This window comes from Dipodomys ordii, unplaced genomic scaffold (genome assembly GCF_000151885.1).
Source record: "Dipodomys ordii isolate 6190 unplaced genomic scaffold, Dord_2.0 Scaffold5, whole genome shotgun sequence".
NCBI lineage: Eukaryota > Metazoa > Chordata > Mammalia > Rodentia > Heteromyidae > Dipodomys > Dipodomys ordii.
The window spans coordinates 21,793,238-21,808,142 of NW_012267221.1; the positions used below are offsets into that span (position 1 = coordinate 21,793,238).

At 41.8% G+C, this 14,905-nt stretch overlaps 1 protein-coding gene across 2 annotated transcripts in view; it reads left to right on the forward strand.

Moving 5' to 3' along the window:
* The first annotated feature begins 57 nt into the window (after nucleotides 1-57).
* The window catches only part of LOC105994489 (cytochrome b reductase 1), a 28,782-nt gene continuing 13,934 nt past the window's right edge, over nucleotides 58-14,905 (forward strand). For both annotated transcript variants that reach the window (XM_013028034.1, XM_013028042.1), the window contains exon 1: nucleotides 58-301. In XM_013028034.1, the coding sequence (XP_012883488.1) occupies nucleotides 109-301 (193 nt within the window). In that variant the 5' untranslated portion in view covers nucleotides 58-108. The remainder of the gene's footprint in view (nucleotides 302-14,905) is intronic.

Consider the following 14,905-nt stretch of genomic DNA (forward strand, 5'->3'; position numbering starts at 1 on the left):
CCTCCCCGCGGGCGGAGTCCGCGCCAAGAAGTCGCCTCCCGGGCCCCCGACGTCCAGCCAGTGCCCACAGGCTGTCCAGGCTGTCACCGCGAGGAGTATGGGGCTCTGATGGCCATGGACGGCTACAGGGGCTTCTTGGGGCTGCTGGTGTCGGCGCTGCTCGTCGGCTTCCTGTGTGTGCTCTTCACCCTCATCTGGGTCCTCCACTACCGGGAGGGGCTCGGCTGGGACGGCAGCGCTCTCGAGTTCAACTGGCACCCGGTGCTCGCGGTGACCGGCTTCGTCTTCGTCCAGGGCATCGGTACTGGCGCCTCCCGGGGCGCGGGCGGGGGTCGGGCGGAGCCGCGATCGGGCTCTGCGGGGCGCGCGGTTGTGCAGGCGCTGGCTGCGGGGCGGGTCCCGCCGGGTAACCGGGAGCCGCCGCCGGAGGGCTGGCACGCGTTCGGTGGTGCTGGGGCGTCCGAGAGAACCTGAGGCGAGATGCCCAAGTCCGCGCCGGGCGCCCGGGCGGAGCGGGCCTGCGCAGCAGGGGCGCAGAAAGCCGCCGGGGGCGCGGCCTTTCCCTGAACTTGGAAGCTCAGAGAGGGAGGCGGCCGGGAGAGACGCGGGGCTGAGGACTCGCTTCTTCGGGGCCTTCCCCGGCCCGGGCTGACGCGGAGGCGCGCGCAGCATCCTCCGCCCCCCAGCGCTGAGCTCCGCGGCGGCACTGCGCAGCCAGCGCAGGCTCTGGGTCGGTCGGTCCCGAGCCTACTTGCATATGTGGCGGCCCCCGGGGAGAAAGTTCCTCCGCGGAGCTTTCTGCAGGGCGGTGGTCCGAGCTCGCGGCGGGAGGTGCGTGGCTCCGAGGGGGTGCCCCAGTGCGGGGCGCCCCGGGGGGCTGCTGTGCGTGTTCGGTGTGTGGCAGGCCTGCGGTCCCCGGGACGGCGCTGATGCGCTGGGGAGCTCGGTCTGCAGCGCTGTTTACTGTCTGGGCGCAGCGCCTGCAACTTTGTCCGGATCGTTTCCTTGGACTGTTTGGTTGAGGAACCTCGAGCTATGGCGCAAGCCTTTTCCCCTGCTAACCACTTGCCCCAAAGTGAAATCCAGGCGGCGGCCTTGCGCATGCACTTAGAAAAAGAAAGTCGTGTGCTGGGGTTGTTATGTCACAGGACATAATCGAGAGGAAAGGAACAGGTTCCAACAGGGATGCCAGCCGGCAGAGGGGTCTGGCCTGGCCTGAGAAAGCTATCTTTTTCTCCACCAGTATTTAACTCCCTCCAAACAAGCAAGCAAGCAAACAACAACAAGAGTACTGGCCTCATTCCTAAAGAAAAGTGGTTTGGTGTGTTTTGTGTTCCTGCTGTAAACTTGTGCTGCAGCTTTCCACCCGTGTGGCCTGCTTTCTCCCACTCCGGAATGTGGTGGAAGGTATTACTAACTGCTCAGATTTCCGAAGCTTCCCAGCCAAGACTGGCACCACTGTGAATCGCTGGCCATTTTTTCAACTCATCTTGCATTCATCGCAGCTATGTTGCCACTATACAAACATGAGAAGAAAAAAAACACACACACACACACTCCGGTCTTAAAAACACAGTCACCAAGAAGACCTCTTACCTTCCTGGTGGAGCGCTTTATTTTGATCTGAGCTGTGTGAGCACTTTCTGTTGTCAAAATAGTGCAAATGGCCTCCACCTCTCCTCAGTCCTCCTGGTGGAGCAGTGCCCACTACCAAGAAACCCCAGAGGGTTGGAATATGTTCTGGTAGTTGAGGGTTAAGAGAAACTCCGGGGAGGACATGGGTTGCTTAACTTAGCAAAGAGGAGACCATCTTTCCCTGTGTTTACTGAGACACAGAGAAGATAAGTAACTTACTCATGGAAGTCCTTTCAGTGAATTTTCTTATTTTGGGGGATCATTCTTTGCTTTTATGGCAATATGCTTAATTTCCACCACGTTGGGATTTTATTTTTGTAGGGGAGGTTTTGTTTTAAGTCAGGGTCTTACTATGGAGCCCTGGCCCCTATAACTAAGGGCTAGGATTACAGGCATGTACGGCCACATGGCTCCAAGTTACCTTTCTAGAGAAGCTTAAAGTTCTACTTATGTATACTTTGGAAATCTTCATTCATGTTAGAGTCTATTCCGTAGTTTTCTTTAAAGGTTTTTTAAAAAATGTCTTTCAACCATTGACTTCTTTTTTGGTCGATTTATACTTATTTTGTGGAAAAAATATGTATCTGGATATTTTGGAAATTTTTACCAGTTGCTCTTATGCAACCCTTGTTGTTTTTAGACTTAGTCACTATCTTTTGGGTTGCTGTCCCAATGTTTGCCCTGTTAATATTACCCATCCCATTTACTGCTTGGATCCTAGATCTACAAAGCATTTTAATCACATAGTATATTTAATTGACTTAAGCATGAATTTTTTCATACATGTAGACACATGCATAGTTCTCTCCAGTGTAAGAAGGAGTAAATACAGAAACTCCACAGTTTCGGATGGGTGACATTTCTGCTAAACCTACTGAGGTTGAAAATATCACCGCTGAAAATGTTTTTAATATCCCTAAGCCCATGAACCTCAGTGCTTACAGCACAGTGTATTGTGGGGTGGCTGAAGCCTTTGGCTCGTTGCCACTGACCATATTAAAATCAAACAGATCAAATGTGAAGTACAGTGTCTTCCATTATAAAGGCCAAAGCTTGTTATATTGGTTCATCTTATGGCAAAGACTATCTATAGGTGACTTTGTAGTCTGTAAGAGACACACTATATTCTGACAGGCTTTATACTGTGTATAATTGCTTTAGGGAGGAGAATGCTTGGCTTTGAGATTTCAGATTTCTAATAATGAAAATGACATAAGCTCTAATGATATGTACCTGTAATACACAGATATATTGAGATGAGGAAAGAAAGATTACAGTACTAATATTCTTAAGCATGAATTTTTTTTTACAAATGCAATCCAGTAAGCATACTTGAAACTATGTCAAGAGAAAGTACAAGTCATTTGAAACATCTTTAAAAAGTAAGCTTCAAAGAAAGCAAGGTTATTATTGTAGACCAATATAAACCTGTCTCTGTCTCTTTATTCCCTGTTCACCACATTCTCTGTCTCTGTGTCTCTTCGTCTTTAATCTGTATTAATCTAAACATTGACCATCTCTTTCATCCCTCACCCACCCACACATGTATATTTTGAAGTGCACGTGTTCTAAAAAACAAAGTACAGCAGACTAAGAAATATTTTTTTCAAAATGTATTTTTTAGATATGTTGCCCAGCCTGGCCTCAACCGTCTGTGCTTAGACTATTCTGTCTCAGCTTCTCACGTAGCTGAGACTACAGGTGTGTGCCACTAAGCTCCACTGAATAAAATCTTAGCCTCACGGACAATCTAGCTAATAGACTCTGGCATGACGAGTAGACTTTAGAAGAGGCTTTGTGCTTCTCTAAAAGGAATGATTCTCATGAAATGTGTATACGGCTGGGAAATCAGAGAAACTGTCATTGTAAAGAAGGCCATAGTAAAGACTGAAGCAAATAAATGCTCTCAAAGTGCAGTTGACCTTTTAAAAGGTTCAACACGATGGAATGTGTTCTTTAGTAAAAAATAGAAAACTCAGGTGAGCAAAAAAAAAAATCCTGGCAATTCTATACTCCACATGAAGAACTCCTTTTGTCCTGTAAAGTGAAGGAAGAGAAATTAAATAGCTTAATGACCCCAGATTGGTTTTGTGGGACAATATAACTAATTCAAGTAACTTTTAAAAGGCTAACTGAAAGAAGAACATAATTTGTTGGTTTGTTTTGCTTTGTTTTTAGACAGAGTCTTGCTATATAGGCTCTCCTGGAAGTCATGTTAGAAAACCCTATCAGAACAGGTTTTTTTTCCCCCAAAAGAGCATAGGTGTATCTTTTTAATATGTCTAAAAGTGGCCAAATTCCATCTTAGTTGAAAAGGCTTTTGGAATAAAACATAGTAAGTAAGCACAAAGGAAAGAAAAAAAACCCCAAGTACCTACTACAAAAGGGGCCTTGGGGAGAAAGTAAGCCTTGACAACAAAACCTCTTGCTCTTTTTTTGGGGGGGTCTAGTTGTGGGGCCTGAACTCTGGGCCTGGGCGCTGTCCCTCAGCTCTTCAGCTCAAGGCTAGCACTCTACTCCTTGAGCCACAGCGCCACTTCTGGCGTTTTTCTTTTTGCTTATGTGGTGCTGAGGAATGGAACCCAGGGCCTCAGGCATGCAAGGCAAGCGCTCTACCACTGAGCCACCTTCCCAGCCCTACCTCTTGCTCTTAGGGAAGTGAGGGTATTTACAAAACATAGAGACAGCTCAACTTTTTTGGGTGGGTTTGGGGAGGGTCAGGAGGCTGAAGCAGGAAGATCTGAGTTCAAGGGCAGCCTAGGCTACAAAGTGAGACTGTCTTACAACATATAACAAAATAAAACAATTCCCCACATGTGTGTTACAAATAAAGACACACAAATACAAATCTCTTAATGCAACCAGCAGAAATTTTTTAGATGTCATTTTCTTTACTGCTATATTCTTAGCATATAGAACTGGCACATGATAGACCAATAAATACTTGTTGAATGAATGATTATTTCTGTACCATCATCAAACTGTTAGTAACAATGTAGCTTTACACCCACTCATTTGTGATGTGGAATAATAGCCTTTAAAGCAAACGTACCTCCCTACCCCCATCTCCTAGTGATTGTACTGTTCAGCAGTGTAGAAACACAGCCTGGTCAACCCCAGGAAAAAGTGGATAGGAGGTAATGGAAAGAGATCTTCACACTGCTCATTAGCATGTTACTACTGAAGGGTGATCTGTGCCTCCTTTCCCTGTCTAGGAGCAGCATTACACATCAGTTCTCTCTTTTCTTCTGCAGCATTAGGATACCCCTCCCCTCAGTACACACTGGATTAGTTCCAATATTCTATGTTTGACAGCTTTTAAAACTCTACACTCATCCCACTGTACCTCTTTCCAGCCACTGGAAAAACTCTTGATTTTCTATTTGTCTTGCCAAGGAACTCCTTGAAATAATTGTACCTGTAGTCTCTGATTCCTTTCCTCTAGTTTTTTTTTTTCCTTGAAACTTCTCCAGTCCAACTTTCCTCTTCAACTCTACAGATTTGCTATTCCGTAGTAATGTCAGCAGTGGCTTCACATTACTAACCCCAGTGGTGGACAAACAGCAAGACTTCACAGTTTTAGGAAAGTGGAGAGGAGGAGGGGAAGGAGTTTCTACAAAGCATTAAGTGGCAATTCAAAGCAACTCAAAATATATTTTTTCCAGGAGGCTGAGGTAGGATAGGATCTGAGTTCAAGGACAGCCTGAGCTGCATAGCAAGACACTGTTTCAAAAAAGCAAAAACCAAACCCAGAAACAAACCACTACATTTTTGTTACAAATAGATGCATTTTGATCTCTCAATAACAGAACTAGAACTCAATCTTCCTGCTTGACTGAAAGTTGCCATGACTGACCTCTCATTCCTCCTTACTCCCCTTCCCTTCACTCCTCCTCACTCCTGGGAATGTGTTCTTCACTTGATGGTTCTGATGACGTACCCATCTCGCTTGGCTTTTTTCTCTTTCCTGGACACCCTTTGCATGTTCTCCCTCATCATCCTCATTGTTTAAGGTTAAATTAGCCAAAACTCAGATCTCTGACCATTCTCCTTTCTTTCTGCATTCATTCCCTCATCCACCCTCCAGGTTTTAAATACCCCCTACACAGAGCACTCTTATACTTGTTCATATATACAGTCTGGACTCTCTCCTGAACTCCACACCTCCACATCCCATCCGTCTACTCACAGCTTCTATCTGGATGCCAAATAAACAAGTTCAAATCTCCTTTCCCTCTCCCTCTTTCTCTTTCTATTTCTTCTCTTCTTTTCTGGCAAGATTTGCTATATAGTTTAGTCCCTGGTCTGGCTTTAAAACCACCATGTATCCCAGGCTGACCTCAAACTCCCAGTCTTCCTGCCTCTGCCTCTCAAGTTTTAGGATGTATATAGATGTATATCACCATGTCCCAGCTGAAATCTCAGCTGTTTTTTCTTGTGCTGGTCCTGGAGTTTGAACTCAGGGCCTTGGTGCTATATCTGAGCTTTTTCACTCAAGGATAATGCTCTACCACCTAGACCATGCCTCTCAACTTCCTCAAATATCAACTTTTGGTCTTCCTTCCTCACATCTCAAAACCACTTGTCCCATTGATTTCAACATTTCCAAAAATAACAACTTGATCTTTCTAGATATTCAGAACTTACAATCATCCTTGTTCTTCTCTTCTACACTTCGCATTCAATCTGTAAGAAAATCTTATAGATATCAAATTCAAATACAATATCATCCAAATTCTGGACACTGACTCTTTTGAATTATTATTTTCTTCTAGAATGCAAGCTACCCAAGGAAAAGATTTTGTCTGTCTTCTTCATTTCTGTATCCATAGCTTTACCCAACATGAATAACTGTTCAATGAATACTTAGGGATTAAAGCTTATTCAACCTGGCCAAATGCTGGTGTTTCACACCTGTAATCTCAGTTACTAAGGAGTCTGGCATCTGAGCAACATGGTTCAAAGCCAGATAGGGCAGAAAAGCCTGTGAGACTCTTATCTCCAATTAGCCATCAAAAATTATAAGGGAGGTGTGGCTCAAGGGGTGGAGCACCAGCATTGAGCACAAAGCTCAAGAACAACATCCAGACCCTGAATTCAAGTCCCAGGACTGCCACATACACGTGTGTACATACACTCACACACAGTTTGCTTAGTCTTTAAAACCAGCGGTCTCATCTACAAACACTGGATATTGAAAATAAATAATAGAAGTAAATCCACTGTGTAATGTCCTTCTGGATTCAGCTCAATATTCAGAAATGAGAGATGACCAGGGCCCTGATGGGAACCAGTCAGGCACAGAACAGGAATCAGAGCCCTGGGTACTCTTAGCAGGCATCCTGATGCAGTAATCCATATAGCTGCCCCCAAAGCCTTCCTAAGCCATCCTCTTCCCAGGGGACAGCTTGGCTACCAGGAGATCAGATCCACACTGGTAAAATGAGCACATGAAATCCCCATGCCCACAGGAACCTTCACTGTTGTAACCCTCTGTAGAGCTAGCTCCCAGCATCTCTGTGAGGCATGAGCAGGGGGTTCAACAGTGGCCTCCCAAAAGAGAAATTCAAACCATAATTCTAGATAGCTGAGAATGTGACCTTGTCCAGAAATGGTGTCTTTTCAGATATAGTTAAGGCTCTAAAGATGACTAGTGTCGTAAGAGAAAAGAGGATAAGGAGATTTGAAACAGAAAGACACACGGAAGGAAAGTCTGTGTGTGGACGGAGACAGATAGTGGAGTGATGTACTGTAAATCAAGGACCACCAGAAATCACCAGAGCCCTAGGTGCAGACCAAGGGATACAATATATTAGGTACAAATCCTTCCAGCATCTTAATTCTGAAATTTTGGCCTTCAGATCTGAAAAAGTCAGTTTCTGTTCTTTAAGCCACCAACTAGTAGTTTCTCCTGGTAGCCCTACACACACAAGATCTAACAGTGAGTTCCTGTTGCTTCCCAGGAGTCCAAAATGTTGGCATTCTCCTCAGCTATTTATAGGTTTTTCATTGTCCCTCCAAGTACAGAGTGTGCCAGTCAGAGGTGGTTTTTGTCATAAGCACCGCCTAATACCACTGGTAACAATTGACTTTGTTTAGGAGGATAGGCAACCATAGATCAGGTGGTTATGCAGCAGGATAGAGGGCTGAGAGGTGGAAGTTAAAAGGAACTGGGGAGCATTTACTCCTGACTTTATAGGAAATCTCTAGCTAGCTCAATTGGAGACTAGCTATACTGGGATACCACTCCAAGTCTGCCAGATCTTCCCATTTTCCAATGACAATCTGGATATTTAATTAAAAACTGGTCTAAAGTAACATTAAATAAGCCACAAACTCCCAGGACATCATGCTGATAAAATGAAGCATATCTGTGTTCCAGTTTATATATTAGTTTTATTTTAGAGCCAGGCATAGTGGCTTATACCTATAATCAGAGCTACTTAAAATGCCAAGATCAGAATGATCTCAGTTCAGTTCAATGCCAGCTCAAGGAAAAAAAAAATATATATATATAATCACACACACACACACACACACACACACACACACAAAACCAATAGCTGGACATAATAATATCGTCCCAAGTTAAAGACAAGGCTAAATCAGGAGGATCTCAGTTTCAGGCTAGCCTAGGCAAAAAGTTGGAGATGCTATTTCAACAGAAGAAAGCTGAGTATATTGACACTCTCTTATCCCAGCAGGAAGTGTGAGATAGGTGGATGATGGTCCTGCTGTGCATCTGGACAAAAAGTGGAACCCAACTGAAAGGAAAGGAATGGAAAGAAGAGGAGAGGAAAGGAAAGGAAAGGGGAAGGAGGGAAAGAGACAACTTTTTCTTCATACAGAAACTTTCTTAAAATGTTAAAACAATTTCTAAACAAAGTTTTGGAATTACTATAGATTTCAGATGCTCTTTTCTAAGTCTGTTCTTTTGTTTGTTCATTCAACTCCTTCATATATGATCCTATTGACTTAATTAGCATATGTTTATTATGCACTTTCTGTATATCAAACAGAAGAGCAATCTGTGCAAAACAGAAGAGTAATGGCCTGGGAATGTAGTCATTGTAGAGCACTTACCTGGCATTCACTCACGCACGCATGAGAAAATAAAAGTAAGATACAAGCTCTATGTACAAGCTGTTTCCATTTGAATTGGATAAAGATAAGCATGACTTCCTTTTCTAAAGAGTGTAGGCTCCTTAGACATGCCATTTATCTTTTCTCTGTCCTTATCTGTAATGAATGATAACAATGAAATGATAACAATTGTTGATCTTTGTAAAATATATCAGGAGAATAAAATTAGTTTGTAAAGCTCTTATACATAAATGTTCTATATGAATCCATCAAATAAATAAATCATTTACCAACTTAAAAAAAAAGATACCAATCCTTAGTATTGGGAACTGGCTGGGTTGTTCAGTTCAACTCCTCATCTGAGAGATCAAATGCCTGGTAACCAGGTGATTTCAGAGCCAGTACTGTTTCTAATCTCCCCAAAATTCATACAAGGCACAAAAAACTACAGCTGATCTTTCTAATACAAAACCATTTCTGGATATCTGTAAATGTCTAGCTAATTCATTGATGTTTTTCTTTTTTCATCTGCATATTTGATACTAAGTAGATGCCTATGTAGGGATTTCAGTCACTTCAAAGCAATGCTTCCAGTGCTGATATGCTAAGCCAGTCTTTCTGACTGATGGAGGAGGGGTTCAGTTTCATGATACTCGCACATGTTTTAAAGTCTCATCCTCTTTAACAGCCACTACAAGAATTTAGAGTGGGCTACTGCTTTTTCATTTAAACTTGAGTTCTTTTGGATAGAATCTGGTAAACTTTTGAGTATACTAGGAAATGAATTTCAAAGATAGAGAATCATGTTCTGAACACCTATCAAGTAGGGCAAAATCATACTTTATTCAAGGGGGAAGGAAAGCATAATGACATTTATATGTGCTTTAAAATTTCATTGCACTTCAAGTACAGTAACTTATTCTCATTTTTTAATTTATTTAAAGCTGTTAGGGCCATGTGCAGAATACTTTTTACTTACTTAATCTTATATAAACTATTATCTGGTTCAGTAGTACAATTTGTCTTGAGTTTTTGATTTGTACATTTTGAAAGAAGATCTCTGGAGTTGGAGACATGACTCAGTGCTAGTCAATGAGCAAAAGCAACAGATAGAGAGTTCAAGTTCTGGGCTAGGACAAAAAAATAAAGAAAATGTAATAACAAAAAATGTAAGTATGTGAGAGGATAGATATGTTAAATAGCTTGGTATAGCCATTTCACAGTATAAACGTGAATCGCAACATCTTGTTATATACCATGATTTTTAATGATATCTTACTTTTTTACAAATAAATCTAGAATATATTAAAAGTGGGTCTACTCATTTTCTAGGATTACTGAATGTATTGTTGTGCTTTGTTTAGATTTATTTTTTTTACACATATTTAGCTGAATTTCCACTCAGTGTTGGCCCCAGGATAACCTCTGAGGTGTGATAATGAATGAGATAGTCTTTTCCATATTCAGAACTAGAGTCACAATATTGTCTGTGTCTGAGGATATTTCCTGCAAGCACTCCTTCCCTTGCTTGTTCCCACTTCTAACTTCGTATTTCCTGCTGAAAGATAAACTTGAGTAGGTGGACAGTAGTATGATGGTATATGGATGGAAAGCTGGTGTCAAACCAGAGATCACAACTTAGAGAATTTATGTTTTCTTATATTTTGACTGGAGGAATTTTCTCATAATTAAATTCAAACTCAGATTGCTGTATTATTTTTCCTCATTGTCCAGAGAATCATTACACACAGATATTAAATTCTTCCTCTTTCCTCTCTTCATTTCTTTGAAATGCATTACACTAATGTGTTCCACTACCAGTAATGTTTCCTTCAAAAGGGTTTAAGTGTATTTTTGACAAAGAAGTTCATGTTTCTCCTCATTTTCTTGGGGAAATGGTCATTCCAATTAAAATCTCCAACAGAAAAGTCTTGTGTTCATCACAAGTAGCTGCTTTATGCCTTTCGTCCTCCTTGTGGGCTTAGGAGACCTTCTTCTTCCTTTTCACTGAACCTCAGGAATGGGGTGTAGGTGAATGCCAAGCCAAAGAGCAAGAAATATTTAAATTCCACTCTCCAGGCAGTTTTTATAACTCTTGAGAATAGCTATTTTGTTTAAGAAATGTGGTCTGATTTGTTAGGCTTGCCTGTTTTTCTGAAAGCCACCATATTTTGATTATTTATACTTTTTTTAAAGCATGCAAAGAGCTTATGCACATGGGGCCTTTCACAGAGAGTACCACTTATCCAAGAGAGCATTGTGAAGTATAATCAGCCCTGCAGCAGAACAGCTACATGTAGCCAGGTCTCCCTAGCAAGCAAGAGAACTCTCAGATCTCCACAGCTGCCTGATGAGGAGTGAAAAGGAATTGACTACTACCTTTGCAAGCTTACGAAAATATTGTTTCAACTTTAAAAGCATAGTAAATTCTTTCAACTATACAAAAAAAACCCAATATAGTAGATCCCCATGTCCTCACACCACTCACATTTAGTAGATGTTAAAATACGGAGCAACTAAAATGTTTAAGTTGGAACTTAGAGCTGGTAGGAATCAGGTATAAGGCAGGATAACAGGAGAGAAGATGAAGGTAGACTCTAACCTGACAAGAAATAAAAGATGGGGGAAAAAAAACCCCTCAAATAGACCTAGTGCCTCTAAAACTGAAATTGTGTGCATTTGGAATCACAAGCAAGCACCTCTCCTGATTTTGAGTTTCTAATACTTCCTCTTATAGTAATAGAATATAGTCAATATTTTGTTGCTGACCCCAATTGTCAGTGAAAGAACAGAAGGGAAGCTTGTTAGTTACACAATGAATTTGAAAAATGACTGCTACTCAAGAAGCTGATAAAGGAGAACCCTTGAGACCAGGAGTTCAAGACTAGCCTGGCAACATAGCAAGATGCTGGCCACAACAAAACAAAACAAAAACCCATGTTTACATGAATTTAAGAAATTTGACAATCAAATTTTGCCACTCCCAAGGGGTACATTTGTTTTATGAAAATTTTGGTATATTCTTCTATAAAACTAAAACCTCTTCACTGGCAACACAGTTGCCAAGTTAGCAAGACAGTTGTCTTTGAATTTTTGGACCCAGATTTAAAGTAAACTTTTTCTTGAAGAACAACCTACAGGGCTGGGAAGGTGGCTTAGTGGTAGAGTGCTTGTCTTGCATGCATGTCACCCTGGGTTCGATTCTTCAATACCACATAAGCAGAAAAAACTGGAAGTGGCGCTGTGGCTCCAGTGGTAAAGTGCTAGCCTTGAGCTGAAGAGCTGAGGGACAGCGCACAGGCTCAGAGTTCTGGCCCCACAACTAACCAAAAAAAAAAAAAGAAAGAAAGAAAAAGAAAAAAGAAAAGAACAACATGCAGAAAAGTACCTAAATCTAAGTGGTATGTTATCATAACAAGGACACATCTGAGTACCCATGTCAAGAAGCAACATTCCAAATACCCAGATTCCTCTTTCCAATTCCTTTCAGTTATAGTAACTTTCTGACTTTTAAAATAAGATTTTTATTTATTTATTTTTATTTTTAAATTTTTATTTTATTTTATTTTTGTCAGTCATGGGGCTTGAACTCAGGGCATGGGCACTGTCCTTGAGCTCTTTTGCTCAAGTCTAGTGCTCTACCACTTGAGCCACAGTGCCACTTTCAAATTTCTGGTAATTAATTGGAGATAAGAGTCTTCAGACTTTCCTACCCAGGCTGGCTTTGAACTGTGATCCTCAGATCTCAGCCTCCTGAGTAGCTAGAATTACAGGATTTTTTTTATCCTCAAATCTCTCTCTCTCTCTCTCTCTCTCTGTCTCTTTCTTTCTCTCTCTCTCTCTCTTTCTGTCTCTCTCTCTCTCTCTCTAGACTGGGGCTCTACTGTGTTGCCCAAATGACTTTGAACGAGCAATCCTCTTGCCTCAGCCTCCAGAGAAGCTAGGATTATAGTTTGCATCACCATATCTGGCTACCAGTAATTTAGATCACTAATTGTGATTAAGTGAGCTATGTATCTCAGCCTCAGCTTCTCCTCTAGATAGTGATAATAATAATTGTACCTTTCTTGGAGAGTTGAGGTGAAATCAAAATGTAAGCATGTAAAGCACTAAGCATGTTGCTGTTACTGAGCAAAGGGGTTTTTTTTTGGGGGGGGGAGTGTGGATGAGAGGAGGGGGAAGAAATGAGATTAAACCAAGCACAGGGAGATTATATATATTTTTGTTTATTGACACAATTTGCAAGGAGTTCCACATTGTGGATAAAAGGTCACTAGGTAGTGGATTTGGTTTCCCTGAAAACTGGCTAATTGCCTAGGACATGACGCTGAGAGAAAAAGCTGGAGGAAGGTAAAGCAGTGTTTGAATTGTCATCAGTTGAATTCTACATTTTGATTGGTTTCAAAAAAGTACTTGGAGGGCTGGGATGTAGCTTAGTGGCAAAGCGCTTGCCTAGCAAGTGCAACGTCCTGGGTTCGATCCCCAGTACCAAAAAAGAAAAGACAAAAAAAAAAGTACTTGGAATTTATTTATTTAAAAAAAATGTGGCTGGGTGCCATGACTCATGCATGGAATCCTAGCTACTCAAAAGGTGGAGATCTGAAGGATTTCTGTTCAAGCAAAGGCATTTGCATAGGTATAGGTTCAGTCTATGCAAACAGTTCACAAGACTTGGTCTTACCAAGTAAGCTGGATATGATGGTATGAGCCTGTGATTCCAGCCATTTGTACATTAGAAGTAGAAGGATTGCTCTCTGAGGCCAGTCCCAGGTAAAAGTGAGATCCTCTCTGAAAAAACACTAAAACAAAAAGGACTAAAAGAGGTTGTGAGATCAAACCCTAGTATCACTGCCCCCTCCTCCCCAAAAAAATCATAAGTTACAGACACACAAATAAGTAAAACTGATATAATCTGAATTAGGTCAATGGATTACACTGTTGTCTGTTTTCTGGTTGTGATGTGGTACTGTAATCATGTAAGATGTCACCAGTTTGGGAAAATTGGTGAAAAGTGTCTGAAATCTTTATGATTTCTTATAACTGCATGTGAATCTACAAATATCTCAAAATAAGAATTTAAGGAGAACACTTATGGAGCTCCATGCCTTGAACCTGAGATTGTCTTATGTTCTGAGGCTGTAAGGGAGCGATAGCAAGGCACAGTGTGCTAGGAGATGAAATAAGAGCTAGCTTGAAAATACCCTCTTTCTTGGGGCTGGGAAGGTGGCTCAGTGGTAGAGTGCTTGCCTTGCATGCATGAGGCCCTGGGTTCGATTCCTTAGCACCACATAAGTAGAAAAAGCTGGAAGTGGTGCTTGAGCTGAAGAGCTGAGGGACAGTGCACAGGCCCAGAGTTCAGGCCCCACGACCAGCAAAAAAAAAAGAAAATACCCTCTTTCTGATACTGCAATAAATTTTATAAGGATACTGGAATTATTGGCTTGAAAAGATTATTGAATACAAAAATGCTTTTACCAAGTCTCTAATCTTTCAGGAAGTATAATCACAAGCATTCAAGTGGGATCCATATAAACACTGAAATTAGTAAGGTAGCAATCCCTCAGATTTGGGGTTAAGTGCAAGGAAAACTGTCCTGGTGAAGAGCAGCCAAGAACTGGAATGAGAACAAAGTAGGAAGAGCGAAATCTCGTCATGATAACCTGCTTTAAAGAGGCTGAATTTAGCTGGGAAAGTGGCTCAGTGGTAGAGCGCTTGCCTTGCATGCATGAGGCCCTGGGTTCAATTCCTCAGCACCACATAAGCAGAAAAAAAAGCCAGAAGTGGCATGTGGCTCAAGTAGTAGAGCCCTAGCCTTGAGGTGAAGAGCTGAGGGACAGCGCCCAGGCCGAGTTGAGGCCCCACGACCGGACCCCCCCCCCCACCAAAAAAAGCGGCTGAATTCACATCTGCATGTGTTCCTGCCCAAGAAAGGACTAAATGCTCCCTTGCTTTTATGATCCTAAGTTTTACTTAGTCAGGTTTTAATTGTCTTTGATACAGTCAGGAAACTTTTTATTAACATTAACTAGAATTAAGCAATGTACATGACACACTGATAGAGTGGAGTCTATCTTCCAAGGAAGTATTCTTTAAATTTTTCAATCTGCCACACATTTCCAAATATTTAAATTTTCTGGGATGGGGGTCATGTCTTAAGTAGTAGAATGTTTGTCTAGCAATAATGAGA